This window comes from Styela clava, chromosome 10 (genome assembly GCF_964204865.1).
Source record: "Styela clava chromosome 10, kaStyClav1.hap1.2, whole genome shotgun sequence".
NCBI lineage: Eukaryota > Metazoa > Chordata > Ascidiacea > Stolidobranchia > Styelidae > Styela > Styela clava.
In genome coordinates this window covers 14,187,943-14,202,842 of record NC_135259.1, presented here as the reverse complement: position 1 = coordinate 14,202,842, position 14,900 = coordinate 14,187,943, and the positions used below count along the sequence as shown (strand labels likewise).

The 14,900-nt window shown below is 35.5% G+C and overlaps 2 protein-coding genes across 2 annotated transcripts in view; one reads left to right on the top strand and one right to left on the bottom strand.

Annotated features, from left to right (window-relative positions):
- Positions 1-96: 96 nt before the first annotated feature.
- On the bottom strand, positions 97-3,428 carry LOC120338223 (E3 ubiquitin-protein ligase MARCHF4-like). Its single transcript, XM_039406173.2, has 6 exons — positions 3,300-3,428; positions 2,777-2,889; positions 2,165-2,297; positions 1,163-1,355; positions 419-575; positions 97-308 (listed from the first exon to the last, which is right to left on the bottom strand). Exons 1-6 carry the CDS (start codon positions 3,390-3,392, stop codon positions 182-184), a joined length of 816 nt encoding a protein of 271 aa, XP_039262107.2. The 5' UTR covers positions 3,393-3,428; the 3' UTR covers positions 97-181.
- A 106-nt stretch (positions 3,429-3,534) lies between these two features.
- The window catches only part of LOC120337938 (adenylate cyclase type 10-like), a 43,418-nt gene continuing 32,052 nt past the window's right edge, over positions 3,535-14,900 (top strand). The window contains exons 1-21 of the mRNA XM_039405846.2: positions 3,535-4,175; positions 4,409-4,910; positions 5,001-5,126; positions 5,397-5,513; positions 6,172-6,331; positions 6,828-6,943; positions 7,118-7,198; positions 7,277-7,510; positions 8,127-8,360; positions 8,756-8,903; positions 9,637-9,777; positions 10,294-10,403; positions 10,734-10,794; positions 11,090-11,169; positions 11,261-11,333; positions 11,561-11,735; positions 12,353-12,560; positions 13,303-13,421; positions 13,574-13,697; positions 14,174-14,317; positions 14,559-14,708. Coding sequence (XP_039261780.2) covers positions 3,664-4,175; positions 4,409-4,910; positions 5,001-5,126; positions 5,397-5,513; positions 6,172-6,331; positions 6,828-6,943; positions 7,118-7,198; positions 7,277-7,510; positions 8,127-8,360; positions 8,756-8,903; positions 9,637-9,777; positions 10,294-10,403; positions 10,734-10,794; positions 11,090-11,169; positions 11,261-11,333; positions 11,561-11,735; positions 12,353-12,560; positions 13,303-13,421; positions 13,574-13,697; positions 14,174-14,317; positions 14,559-14,708 — 3,615 coding nt within the window. The 5' untranslated portion in view covers positions 3,535-3,663. The remainder of the gene's footprint in view (positions 4,176-4,408; positions 4,911-5,000; positions 5,127-5,396; positions 5,514-6,171; positions 6,332-6,827; positions 6,944-7,117; positions 7,199-7,276; positions 7,511-8,126; positions 8,361-8,755; positions 8,904-9,636; positions 9,778-10,293; positions 10,404-10,733; positions 10,795-11,089; positions 11,170-11,260; positions 11,334-11,560; positions 11,736-12,352; positions 12,561-13,302; positions 13,422-13,573; positions 13,698-14,173; positions 14,318-14,558; positions 14,709-14,900) is intronic.

Genomic DNA, 14,900 nt, shown 5'->3' with positions numbered 1-14,900 from the left:
ATATTTCAAACCTATGTGCTGCTATAAACCCAGTTCTCTAAAATGAGAGCGTTAATTCATACAGTTATTTTATTTTTCATTACATTACTACCCGCGAATATTGGCGTATAAAATAATATTATGTATAATATTCTAAAAATTAATAAATAGTAAATAATCAATTATGAGTAGTTGGTAAATTTTACGTTATTGTTGTAATATTCATATTAGTTTCTGAAGTATGTTTGTCGTCATTCTTTGGCTGTTTATTCACAATTTCAGATATTGGATTCGGTGTAGTACTTTCCAGATCACACTCGTCGCCAGAACTAAAAATATGGGTTGAAGTCATATAAAATGATTCTTTTTACATGAATCTAACAAAGTAACCTTATCTCGTATTTAACAGCTCACTACCTAAAATGAATTAAGAACATACTCTGACATCTGAAGTGTTATCTCTTCTGTGTTTGTAGAGATTTCCGCCAAAGTACCTATTTTGCTGCTAGGATGTGGCAAGACATAAAGCTGGTATCGGATAAGTTTCAAACGTCTCCATAATAATCTCAAGTGTGGTATTTCATGCATCAATATACCTGTGACAATTGAAATAGCAACAATATATAAATGAGAATATCGGTCGGAGACCGAAGACTTTTCGATCGCGGCTGCGACTGCGGTTCCGATTCATGACCTTATAGTGACACCGCGTGTCCCATCACTAATTAATTAATACCTCGCTAATTATATGACATAATTCATCCAAAATCAATAGGCTTTTGGTCCGAGATATGATGAATGCATATGCAAAATTTGGAGCTGATTCAACCTCGCCTTCTTGAGATATCGCGTTCATCTAACAAACAAACAGACAGACAAATACCTATCAACATACTTACCGATCTTAAGATCGATAAGTAATAATTAACCAATGAGCCTTATAACCAGTGGGGGGATTCAAATTTTTTGTCAGCCGGTTCTTTCACTAAAGTCATATTTCGCAGCCGGTTCTGTTACAAACAGAACATTGACAGTAACCAGTAATGCTAACCGGTTCGCTGATCTCATAAAATTCCGTGAGACGGTTCTATAGAACCGGTGCGGACCGGCTGAATCCCACCACTGCTTGTAACGTAACACATAGTATCAAGTAAAGTAATTAACCCAGCAAATGTCCACTTACCAAGACAGAATACATCCATGAATCCGTATAGTGCATAACATGTTTGAAAAAGTTCATTCGCTCTCTGAGTGGCATTTTCTGGACTCAAAGCTGACCAAACCAACCAGGTAGTGGTACTAACCAGAAACATGGAGCATATCAAACCAACCAGTACCATAGCTTTATCGTGACTTGACATCCGCTGAGTGAGAATCTGCAAATGATTGATGTGTAAATTTAATAGTGAAGTGAGGCAATATCAAATAATTTATATTTTGAATATATATAGCAAATTTTATCTCGATAATAATCAATTTGGACATGAGAAATCGATCATTAAACTTATGTCTTTCTGATTTCCCGGTAATATCGGTTTTTGATGAAGCTGATTTAATTAAATCGCCCGAAAGTGAATACTGTGTACTTTTGTATATATAGCTATGCTAAGACAGGGACAAACACTCGACCCATCACTATAGGTTACCTATACTCGGGATAAACGACCCTACCAATATAAGAAATCAGGATGTACAAATGTTAAATATTAAATGATATTTGGTCATTACTTAATTTGTACCGTAATCTTTGGCAGACATGTCGTGCCAATGGTTGTTTATCTAACTCTCAAAATGAGGTGTTATGTTAACAGAAAGTTCTCGTATCGCCAGATTCAATTTGCTTATGTCTATTTGTTTTGTTTGATATGTTTGTATAAGTAAGTTATTAGGATTGCGTACAACATTATAGCACAGGTGAGATGGACCGTACTTCTGCCTGAAAATACGATATAGCACCGTTTATCATCATACTCTAGAGGTTCTCCTTGTCGCCTTTTTTCAAACGAACACTTTCATGCATACGGGACGTCCAACTGGTTACATATTTATATTTTGAAAATATTTGTACACTCATACTGTTAACTGCCGTTTGGGTCTTGTCTAGCAATATGGTTGGGCCAACTTATTAGATATTTTAGGCTCATGTAACTATGAAAGTTTTTGCTAAAATTTCCATAGCCCGAACCGTTAGCCATCCGTGGGCGCTTTTGACTCGTAAAAGATAATCTTCTCCGCACAGTTCACATTGAGGTTTTCCAGATCTGACAAGCCATTCTACCAAGCATTTGTGATGAGTGAACGCAATTGATCCTCTACATCTAAATAAATAAAAATTCAAGAGCGATCAGAGAGAATACAACAGAGTAAATAAATAGTATACATTCACTCATCTTCAATAAAATTCTTTATAATTTTCCAACATATGTTTCGTACCACAACAACATAGATGAATTATCTTGATTAAAATGGTACTAAGATGTAAAGTAGGGCCAAATGTCAAGACATATTATCTTGACTCAACTCAATGCAGAATTTAGTCATTCTTATAAGTAGTTGAAAGGTCTTTTCTGTAGTCGCTTTTAATTTCAAATTATAGCTCTCGTTACAACCCCACCTAATCAATCTTGGCTATTTGTCAAGTTACACCCTACCCCACGCATTACTAAATTTCACAGCCAATCCGAGCCACCAAGAGTAAAATGAGATTGACAGCACTAAAATGTATCTTAAATCAGCATAGATTGATAATAAACTATATATATTTTAAACTCCCCATGGTTCAAAATTGAGAACATACTTGCAAGCGATTATCAGAGGTTCGTCGCTCTCATGGCATATTCTGCAGAAATTTCCAAGAGATGAACATGTTGTAATGCTGCTAGAGAGAGACGATGATTTTCGAGCAATTTTCTGTAACAATTATTAGTTTATAACGTAATAAATACTTTAGTATACCTAGATATAATATGTCATTTTTTCTCAGTGCATTTTGTAGAACTGATTGCATAAGAATATCTAGGTGGTTGATATTTGATCCGTTAATCATTGCTAAATCAATCAGCCCCACTTTTCTGTAAAAATTGTCCACTGCCGTACCGGCAATATCTATCATTTATCAAATTCGAAGAACCGATGTTTCGAACAGCCAGAAGAATGAGGAAGAAATCTAAATGGCTGTTCCGAGAGTGAATTAGTGAATCGCAAAACGTCCGAAGTTTTACACGGTTCGATTTTGAAGTTAAACACAGGCCATACGGCCGTGCCACAAATTGGCGATTGAATATCATTACAAACATGGGATAGTATATTTGAATTCTTACCTGCGCCTCATCTACTTCTTCATTTGCATGGAATCTTTCAAGAGAAATTCCTTCCGGCAACGGCTCCATTCCGTGCTCGCCGATTGGTGTCATTTGGTAGTTTATCTTCAAAACATAATCTTGGTTATCAGCTGTGTCTGATATTATTACATCATAGATGTTTTCCAGCTGGTTCGCGTTCACCAGGTGCATTGTTTTGTCATAAAGCTAGTAATTGGTATTCACTAAAATTATTTGGCGGGGAATTTATTGTGTAGTAGATTCGGTAAAGCATTTTGAGCACAGAACGTCGCCGTTTAGTCGCTGATAGAAATGCTTGGATTGGCCAAAGTATGTAAAACTTTCGGATACTAGCTTAGGCCACATGGCTGGAAAATGGAAAGCATCTGTTGTAGGCGTCGAAAGTGGCACCTTTCAAAACAATGCAGAACGGAAACTAGTGTCTCACGTGCCGGATCTGGTCGTTTTTGATAGGACCCCTGGAAAGATTCCCCATGTACATAAATTTGATGGTGTTTTACTTTTTGCTGATGTTTCTGGATTCACTGCACTAACAGAGAAATATACACAGTCTAGCGAAAAGGGGACTGACGCACTTACCGTCACTCTCAATGCTTACATTGGTAAAATCGTGCAAAACATACTTCAGTTAGGAGGGGATATTCTTAAATTTGCTGGTGACGCCATTTTAGCTGTTTGGAAAGTAACAGAAAGAAGATACCTCTGCTATGCCATTTCTCAGGCTGTGAGATGTAGCTTGAACATTCAGGAAAAATGTGACAATCAGATGACCGACGTAGGCGTGAAGCTGAGAGTGAAAATAGCAATTTCTGCTGGAAAGATTTATTCCACATTTGTGGGGAATGAAGCATGCAGGTGAGAAAATGTAGTTTGTTTAAGCTTTACTAGTAACAGTATGATGTAATAGAGAAATCAGTAACTAAACGAACATTTTACATAAGTCTGTCATCGTCCAACTAAACGTAGTCTGAAAAGGATGCTGGTGGAAGTATGGGCAAACAGAAACGTATAAATAAAGTGTTATAAGCAGTCTGAACCTAGTTTTCAATGCTTATATATGCTATATACAAAATTTTATTGCCTTCTAGGTATTTTGTAATGGCTGGCCGCCCAGTTGGTGAAGTCAACGCTGCTGAAAAATATTGTGCTGCGGGTTTAGTCGTTTTGTCACCAAATGCGTTAGAACTGGCTGAGAGAGACAACATCATTTATGATCCATTGGGTGACAGATTCGGGCTTGTTCGTTATCTTCGTCACGACCCTAGAAAAAATTGGCACGAATATGTCGATCTCCCCGACGGTAATAGTCGGATTATTTCAACCAACAAAAGTATTATCAGAATAGCACTTCGGCTGAAACCTAGTCACGAGAGGGAGGAAATAATGCGCAAGTATGTCACCAATGTCGTCCAACGAAAGCTCGACGACAACCAGCCATTGAAGTTTCTGTCGGAAATGAGGCAATGCTCGATTGCATTTATCAACATGGCTTTTGACCTCAACGAGCGAGATCGCCGGTTTCATGACATACAATGTCAAAATATGCAAGCAGCTTTTGACACTGTGTACAATTGCACTTCCGATATGCAGGTAAATAGTACCGCCTTTACAACTTTTCATCCTTGATATTACAAGCATTTGGTATTCTCATTTGGAAATCAAACTTTTTGTATGTTTCAGGGTTCTCTCAATAAGATTTTCATGTTCGACAAAGGCTGCACATTTCTTGTCATATTTGGTTTACCGGGAGATAAACACGAAGAAGAACCTGCGAATGCATTGCAAGCTTCTTTCAAAATATGCAAGGTTACTTTTTATATTGCTTTTAAGTGTATCGCGTACTCCGGTGGTCCAATGACTTTCTTCAATGGATACATGGCATTGGGAAAATAGCAACTTCGATCAGTAACCATTTTGAGAATCATAGAATCTGCAAACAAACCTAAAAATCCGTTTAAGCGCATAACAAACAGGAAATTAAGTTTTTCATGTATTAGGTTTTCCAAATCCACCAGCAGCACATGCTGGAATAAAATTAAAATGTTAACACATTTCTTCTGTACTTATATCTTATAGGAGCTGAAGCAACTGCCCACGCTCAGTTTCGTATCGATTGGAGTTACAACAGGTCCTGTATTCTGTGGTGTAATAGGACATGAAGAAAGACACGAATATACAGTAATTGGACAAAAGGTTCAATAAATTAAGAATAGGTTACTATAGATCGATTTAGTAGTTGAATTTATCGCTGTTTTATTTAAAATTAAAAAAATTAACTGTTCGTAATGTAAACTGTATCTCATATTTTTCTGGGAAGTTCCGGCATCTTTCTGGTTACACAAATAGCCTAGCCCTATAGGATGGGCAAACTGTGACCCGCAAGCCGCAAGCTACCCGCCAACGCATTCTGTGCGTCCCTCCTGCATTTCGAGGAAATTTGTGGAAATTTCTTACAACTACATACAAAATTTAGATTTATTTTTAAAATTTATTTACCAAAGATATAAACCATGAATTTTTCAAATAATATTAATGTTCTTTTCGTCTTCGGTTCAACAATACCAGCCATGCTAGGGGCCAGAAAATCAAAGGGAACTGGACATTAAATATTGAACTTCATTCATTCTACAGTCGTTTTTAGAACATAAAGGCTTGCTCTCTAATAAAACCGATTAAAACCGGCAAGAGAGTGATGTTTGTTTAATTAATTTTTTGAACAGGGTAATAATGTTTGTCCCAAAAATTTAGCTTTTTGAAGATTGAATACCGTCAAATAAATAAATTTGTCTAATTATGAAAATCTCTACCCAACTATATATAATATATATATATACCAAGCTATTTTGTTTAGGTAAACTTAGCTGCCCGATTGATGATGCATTATCCTGGTGTTGTATCTTGTGATATCGAAACATTTCAAGATTCCAAGTTGTCAAAAGATATGTTTACAAAACTTCCATATAAAGCGATGAAGGGTTGCGGAGAAGTTACCGTTCATGAATATACAGAAGGTAATAAATTAAATTTGTTGTTGAAATGATTTGCCACATTGAAACAAATAATGTTGCTATTTGTATACTATATGCAGATGAGTCTTAGCCATTTGTCTAGCAATGGATGCTTTAGGACGGTAACTATGCAGATATTTTAGCATTAGAACATCCATGTTTATTTTCAGTGGCCACTCGATAACAACTCGTGGTTGGGATGAATGTGAGATTCTCGAGATTTCTACACTTGAAATTCACATTAACTTCTTTTTTAATTTCAAGTATCCCGTTAATCGATATATGATTGTGCAACCATATAAACGGGATATGTTCACTTTACTGCCCTATAAATAGTACTGACTTGCAATCTCACATTTGATTCCATCTCTCAGTGAGTTCTGGAAGCATTTTGGACCTTATTTCGAAAATAATAAATCACACCAGGAAGATCATTATAATTTTAATTACCTAGTGATTATTGTATTATTTATTATAAAAAAATTGATTTCCATCTCAGGTTCAAGAAAACCCATCGGTAAAACATCTCTTATAGAGCCGGAGTATTATTTGATAGGGCGTGAAGAGGAAGTCAACTTATTCATGCACGAACTGAAGCATTTGACGACAAATCGAGTATGTATATCTGGAAATTGTTTGACATTTCAATCAACCTATGTTATGGAGAAGAAATATGCCTTTTACCATTTTTAACGATTCGTTCCTTATCATGGGTGTACGAAAAATTGCATCGATGTACTTTTCAGGGAACTTTCTGTAGTTGTTTATTGTATATCCTTTGCTTTATAGAAGCTTGGGTCACAACGCCGAGTGATAGTTTTCGAAGGGGAAGCTGGTTATGGCAAATCCAGAGTAATGGAAGAAATCCAGGTAAGACTTCTTTTTTTTCACAAGAAAGTAGCATCATAAAATGTCATTATATACAATATATATACTTTTTCATTGCAGTGGAGAGCTTTAAAAGAAGGTGTACGGGTCGTTGCGTTTCCTCTTTCAATCAACGATGCAAAAATGCCATATTTTACCCTGAAAACACTCATAGAGTTACTACTTGGTATACAAGGTTACACAGACCAAACAGTACGAGAACAAGCTTTACTTTGTGCCACAAATCCAACTGATGTACCGTTACTGTGTGTTCTCAATGATATCATAGCTGTTGACTTCCAAGCTTCAGACGAGGTATAGCATGTGTATCAAATTGAACGAAAAAGTATTCCTCTACTAACTACAGATCCCCAAACTTGAAGAATAAATTTCTATATTATAATTCACTCCGATTTAAACTGAACTAAATCCGTTCTTAGAGCAAAATAATGAAACATACAATAATTTAATTCATGAAATGTAATGGAATTTATGATTTTACTGGAATAAAATGGAATTTGATTGAAAATTAGTAATTTTGATTTTGAGGCATAAATTAATTAATTATCGACTTATTTTATTTCATTTCTGATTTTAAAATCTTAAATGTTTCACTAATGTTATCAAGTGCCATATTCACATCTATCTGCCTATTCTAATAAAGTATTTCTGTTCTACTTACATAGCAATATTTTACAGATAGAAGAAATTTTGTGAAAAATATGTTTCAAATGATCGCTACCTAAACATTTTAGGTTGTAAAGTCTAATCATTGTAGATTCCACGTATATTTTGCGAAGTCATGCTACGATGTATGTATGATTCAGTATAAACAATTTTTGACATTTGAACCCAGTTATGCTCGAGCAGGAATAGTATTAGCAAATGTTCATTATGAGTTTATTGAGATTTATCAAGCTTCTTTTTTTAGGTATTACGCATGAACTCCGATGAGCGAACTCGTGTGATGCATAAACTGGTCGTAGAAATCGTTCACAAAGTTGCCGGAAATCAATTCGTTATGTTCGCGCTAGATGATGCTCAAAATATCGATAAAGAATCTTGGAAATTTATCACAACTCTATCGAAAGATTCTCGTGCTCTATGTGTTCTAGGATTGAGACCTTTTAGTCCGGATAAACCACCATGCGATCACGCCAAGCAGGTGGATATCAAGAACTTAATCCTTTTTTGGGCACAGTATTTTATGGAAATATGAACATATAATCTACCTCATTTGTAGGGATAAGGCATAGTCTAACCGGCACTCCAGAAGTATGCGTACCAATATGGAGGTAACTAATTTTGTTCGCCTACTTTACTCCAAGTTGTGTAAAGCGACTGAAACGTATGGGCAGGGGGGTATTCACTAGCTAACACAGACAGTCCCCGAACTCGTGATATCACTTAAACAAGATAAATCGGAACAAAATTAAGGCCTAACCCTAAACTGGTAATGCCGGTACACACACTACGGGAGTACCGTCTAACAACCCTATACCCTTAAACCCTGGTGTCGACTTGAGCAAAAGACTCACTACGGTTCTCCGTTTTTTAAAGATACTGTGCCATCCGAAGACGATGTTCCTCAAACTTGGTGGTCTACCTAATGATTACATGGGAGCACTGGTATGTCAGATTCTCAAAGTTCAGAGAATTCCTCAAGAGCTTGAAAGATTGATTATTGAGAGAAGTCATGGAGTTCCACGTAAGGAATTATTTTCTATGTATTTATGTTTTGTAGAATAATACTTTTCCCAAGTGTTTGCATTAAAAACTATACATTGGCTCAAAACCTATGTTGTTTGGACTACGTGTAGGCGTGCTTTCGTTGATTCATTATTATTTAATATTGGATGCATTTCGATCTAAATCAAATTATCACAGAAAGAAAGGTATTGCGTTGCTTTGGTTTTAAAAGCTCTTCCACAATTGATTTTCTGATTAATGCTCATTACCTCTGTAGCATTTATGATTAGAACTTGGTTTCTGCTTAAATTAGACAGCGAATTCGTTCTATGTTGTCTCGTGTTCGAACTTGAACTTTCAAATTTCGGATCGATTTCGTCTTCAAAAAGTTAACTCTCTACTTTAGTTTTCACCATTTGAGGCTAAATTAACACATTTTTGAGAATTTGATCAATCAAAGGTAAAGTGCATTCACTTACCAGCGAGCGCGATAGGCGACCACGAAATGCCGTAAGATTGGCGTAAGATTTAAAGCTGTTCAATTGAATATGATTTGAAAAATAACCGTAAGGCAGTGAATTCCTCAGATCTCAAATTTCGCCATGAAAATTTTTTTGTTCAGCTAGGGGAGTCACTGACAGTAGAGGGATGAGACCCAGCATTCAACCGATGCGACGAATATTTCTATATGAATACAATAACATCAAATCGTATCTGATGAGTATCTATTTAAATACAAAATTATTTTATAGGATGGTGTGAACAGTTACTACAAGAAATGCAAAAGGCTGGATTAATCTTAATCGTCCCACTCTCAAGAAGTCGAGGATTTCAACAATCTCATCAAACTGCCCTCGTTGATCCCACATTTACAAAGAGAAACTTTGACAGGGGTTTGTGAAAATATTTATCGTTGTAATACTCATGCTACAGCTTACACACAGCGTTTTTCTGTGCTCTATGAGAGAATCCCATATTACGTCCAGTGTAAAATATTCTTATGATTTTATGCTCTTAGACACTGATCGCCAGTATATGGGCGAACTTTATATTCGATAACTAGAAAAAAGGTAATTAAAATAAATTATGTTGCGATCATAACATAAATGGACAGGAAGTGGACCTGTGGATGATTTTGATGAATATCTATACACGTTGCTGATGACAAATTATCTCAATGGTTTTTGATTTCAATTATCAGTGATTAATGATGGCGTTATCTTGGAGATTTTTTTTCTAAATTTTTTCTGGCCTCGCTCAACTCATTGTTTTGCCCTACTTTTGATAAATAATTCAATTCAATCAATTCTCATTTATTAGCGATAGCACGGCAACTAGTATTAATTTACGTTGATAGTACAGCTTTTCATTCATATAATTGAGCCTTCGTCTCTTTTTATATAATTCAGAGACGATTTATCAACCAGACATCCCATTTCACCAACAAAAAGGAAATCAAGTTTTGAAAAGGAGTGACTCAACTTCAACTCCTATTGACGAATTCGTTTATGAACACGAGGTGGGTGTATTAGTTTTAAATGTTCTGTATATGTGTAGCAATTGTTGACTTTCATTCAATATATTACAACTCAATTTGGTGTCAGATTGCGCTGTGTTCGGGTTATTTGTTTTATTACTCAAATGCTCACAAATAGAAAAAAGTTGAGAATCTCTTTGTTTTAGGATATACACAGAATTAGACTCTATAATTAGTAGGCCACCATTAGTATAAATGCTTAGAAATTCAACGAGTTATTTAGCTTACATACAATTACTTACCTAAATTTGATAAAGCGTTTGAATATTGAAATTTTCTAATCATTTTCTATATTGGTGAATGTTTTTCCAGCCAAATCAGAGGTCCCACATAGAAAAACGGGAAGATGACAACAGAGAAGATGATAAAAGAGGTAAACCATCTATATGAATTACTCGATTATTCGGTAACACCAGATGCCATTTGCTACAACATATCTCTAACCGAATTTATAGTTGAGAAACCCCGAGTTAGGATGAATATCACAGCGATTTTCTTTCTCAACGTAAATTTTCAACCAAATAGAAAAAAATCAATCTTTCATCGCAGGGATAGGTGTTTATATATAGATTTTATACACAACCAATATCCTATGACAACCCACATACCTTATACTACGTACTACATATTATATCTACATATCTACGATATATTAATTTTTTTCCAAGATTTGCCTTCAAATGCAAGAGAAGTGTTAGAGGATTTGGTCGACGAAGACTTTTTCACACATACCTCATCGAGTAAAACGGTAACGATAGTATTTTTTTCTAAATGGCTTTGTCAGTAGATCAAGAAATAATTGCATTTGAATAAATGTTTTCCTTTTTCAAATTTTACAGGAGGCCCGACATGGCAAAATGGGTCGAATGAGTTCTTGGGCAGATAAGATGCCTTGGCACAAAAGTAGCACAAGTGAGTGTTGATATATTTCCAAACTTTCAAATCTTAATGTATGATAAGATATTAATTAGCTGAGCAATGTTCTTATAAACATTTCCCAGATGCGTGCATATTGCTCGGTAATTAGAGGCTAGATTTTTTGTTCAATCGTTCTTTCTATTCTTCTGCTTCTTCAACTAATGATTTATTGGTATTTTCTACCCTGTTCAAGTTAACTATATGGTACTTACATCTAACAGCTCTGTTGGAGTTTTTGAAAAGTCAAAGCAAGAGCAAACTGAAGGAATCAACAGAAAATCTACAAGCTAAACAAATGGACAAAGCTAAACAACTGAAGGAATGTATCATAAAGCCTGGCTTTGACATTAACAAGTTTCCTGTGCCCGCTTCTATTAGGGGTATGGCTTTGGCAAGGTAAGTAATTTGTCTATTTTAAAAGTATGAAAGTGTAACTATAAAAATATGAAGAAAAAAAAAACGAAAATGATTATGTAAATTCTTTGCACTTTGTGACTTATTATTACTTGGGATGTTCGTATCCAAACTGTTTTTTAAATCTAGAATTTTGCATTTCAAATACATAGTTATTTCCCAAGAACTTCAATTATGTTGAGTAGGCAATACCGACTTAAAAAGAATCCTGTACTTTCAATAAAAGTAGTATCTTCTTACATCTTAGAGGCCACTTGTAGGAAACTTTTTCGTATTGAAGGCGTGAAAACGTTGTATAAAAACTTTGGAATTCATTACTTTAAAACAATATTTCAGTTTGTATTGACTTTACATAGCTAAAAAATTTTTTGTAATAGAGAATATTGAAAACATGTAACTAATTTATACAATTCAGTATTGTAGTCATATCCTTAAAAATCGCACAATCTCAACTAATAGAGAAATCATCAATATTTGTAGACATAATATACGCATTACATAAAAAATTATTTGCATAATATATTAAAATTCTGCCTCCCAAATGACATCATCAACTTTTATGACTCCATTTAACATTAGTTTCTATTATTTGCATGTAGACTAGACAGAATGATGCAATATGATCAGTTGATTGTAAAATGTGCTGCAGTCATCGGTGAAAATTTTTCAAGGAAGATGCTCACGTCAGTTGTTCCTGGTTATCAAAAAGATAAATTCCAACAATCGATATTTCAGTTAATGAGACTCCGCGTGTTTCAATGCGCTTCCATTATGACAGCAAAGGAGACACTGGAGACTCAGAAAAGTGTGAGTTGGAGTATTTTCACTTGCCTTTTTCTTTTTGTTCTCATGCTCTTTCATTCTCTCCTATAGCTTCCGATTTCTCTCTTTTTCTTACTTGTGCTTTCTTCTAATACTTATTGTTGATATGCTCTTCCGTTTTGTGTTGTTATCTCATTATTTAGAATTCCGTGTGTACGAAATTTGATATCGCCAATTGCATTCGGAGTTATTGAAGTGGTAACTGCAGTTTTTATGCAGTTCCTCAGCGCAGACACATCTATTCTGACTCTGATCTTCCCGTTTTTAATTCAGGCCTCCAATATGAGTTTTCACAATTGAAATCTAGACTGGTTTTTCTGTGTCCCCTTTTTTTTTATAATTAGCAACATTTCATTATTTTGGTCTGGTAATGAAGAATATGTTATTTACCAAATATACTCTGTTTTATTTTCATCCGAATAATTATATTGCTAACCACGGATTCTGTTAGTTAGATCATATGGTGAATCGAAAGTAGTCACAGTAAAGTACTGCTCTAATGATTCTTCTTTGAAGCCTTTCGCTTTGGTGCTAGGAAAATTACTCCCACGAAAAATCCACCCAGAAAATATTTTCCTCGGAAAGTTAGTTTCTCATTATAAAATCCTACCCAGACCAAATTTAACACCTATCCTGGCTCTCATCAGGTGGCTTTTCATGGTGGAACTTTTTACAAGTGGCAATTCAACTTGCCTTTGCTCCAACCTTTCAATTTTAATAATAACAGCTCGGTCGTCCATCCCATGGAATTACTTGTGATTGTCGAGCAAACTTAAAACATGACGAGGATGACGACGAGGAACATAACTATACAGGAGAATTAGCGGAGGAAGATATTGCAGCAAGGTAAAAAAAAGTTGGTTTACTATTTGGAATTGTTACGAGTAACATTTAGGACGTTTTTGATTTTTGCAATCGGTTTTATGATTGCGGGCTGCACTGCAATTTGTTATCAGATGCCCTCATTTCTTTAACTCCTCTTCTCGATGTCTTTACAGATGTGAACAACTCATGTTCATCAACTCTCTCGTCCGTGAAACAGCCTACGATCTGTGGCTCGAAAGCCAGAGAAAATCACTTCATGAAGCATGTGCATGTTATCTTGAAACGAAGATAAATGAGGTTGGTTCGAATAATATGAAAATTGTTTCAAAATAATTACTTTTTAATCAGAGGAAAAGAGACAATCGACATTGGCGGAATCTTGTTTATTACTATACCTGGTCAGTACTGGAACATGGATTGTGCAGAATAACGTAACATACCTGCAAATGCGAGAGCTGCAGCAATCTTCTCACACATCCAAGCCAAATTTGGATTGCTTTTGGTTTAACAAGGATCCAATACACAACAGTATCCTAAGTGTTTATTCTTGTTCAGTCAGTTACCGACAGAAACTATGCGAATCAGTCGACAAAATATTTCTACCTGTGTTCAGGTTTTAGGTCTTATCAGCTCAATGATTAGATGGTTATGTTGGTAGCTCCTTCCCCTATTTTGACAAGTTTATATTATTACAAAATTCGTCACCAAAACTTTACCCGGATTTTATATCCGAAGAATTCGCCTTACTCACTTCAACAATGGAAATTTTGCAGGTTCTAATAACTGGAACCACAGATGATGCTATCGCGAAGCAGTTTCGCTTATCAAAAAACATTTCATCTTCTGTTATTCATAAGACAGTTGGACGAAATTCAGCTATTTTCTCTACAACAAAACTTAATGAAGTAAATTCGGAGGTAACAGTTCTTCTGCATAATATGTGTAATATGACTTGCAATTCAATGTAATTGTTGTTTTAAAATTTGCAGACCAGCGATGATTGTTGTATCGTGTTTTAAATCAGGCGGCAATTATTGCTGTACTGTATGTGGTGTGTTGTTGCTTCATTAACTGAAGAAAAAATCTACCAGTTTTGTGCGGTTTCTATTCATTTACGTATGTAAAAATGTAACGTTTTTTTTCTTCTCATTTTCACAGGCGACACCGCCCTCCTGGAAGTCTACCGGTACTGTGCCTGGTGGTGAGTCCACTCAGTCTATATTCTCGAAAAGTAACTCGTCATCTTCTTCGTTTTTCACTCGAAAATCAGCCGCCGATGGACATGAGAGAAATAACGTTGGCCAATCGGTAAGTACATTAAAATTTTGTCTGGCGTGCTTCTCTGAGGGCTATTACCCACAGCAATCCATACAACAATGGATTTTGACTTCATAATGCCATCCATGTGAGACACAGTTACAGTTTGGTGATCTGCACCTCTGTTGCACCTTGTGATCTTTGGTATTATGTATGCACAGTGGACAAGATGTTCCTGACACA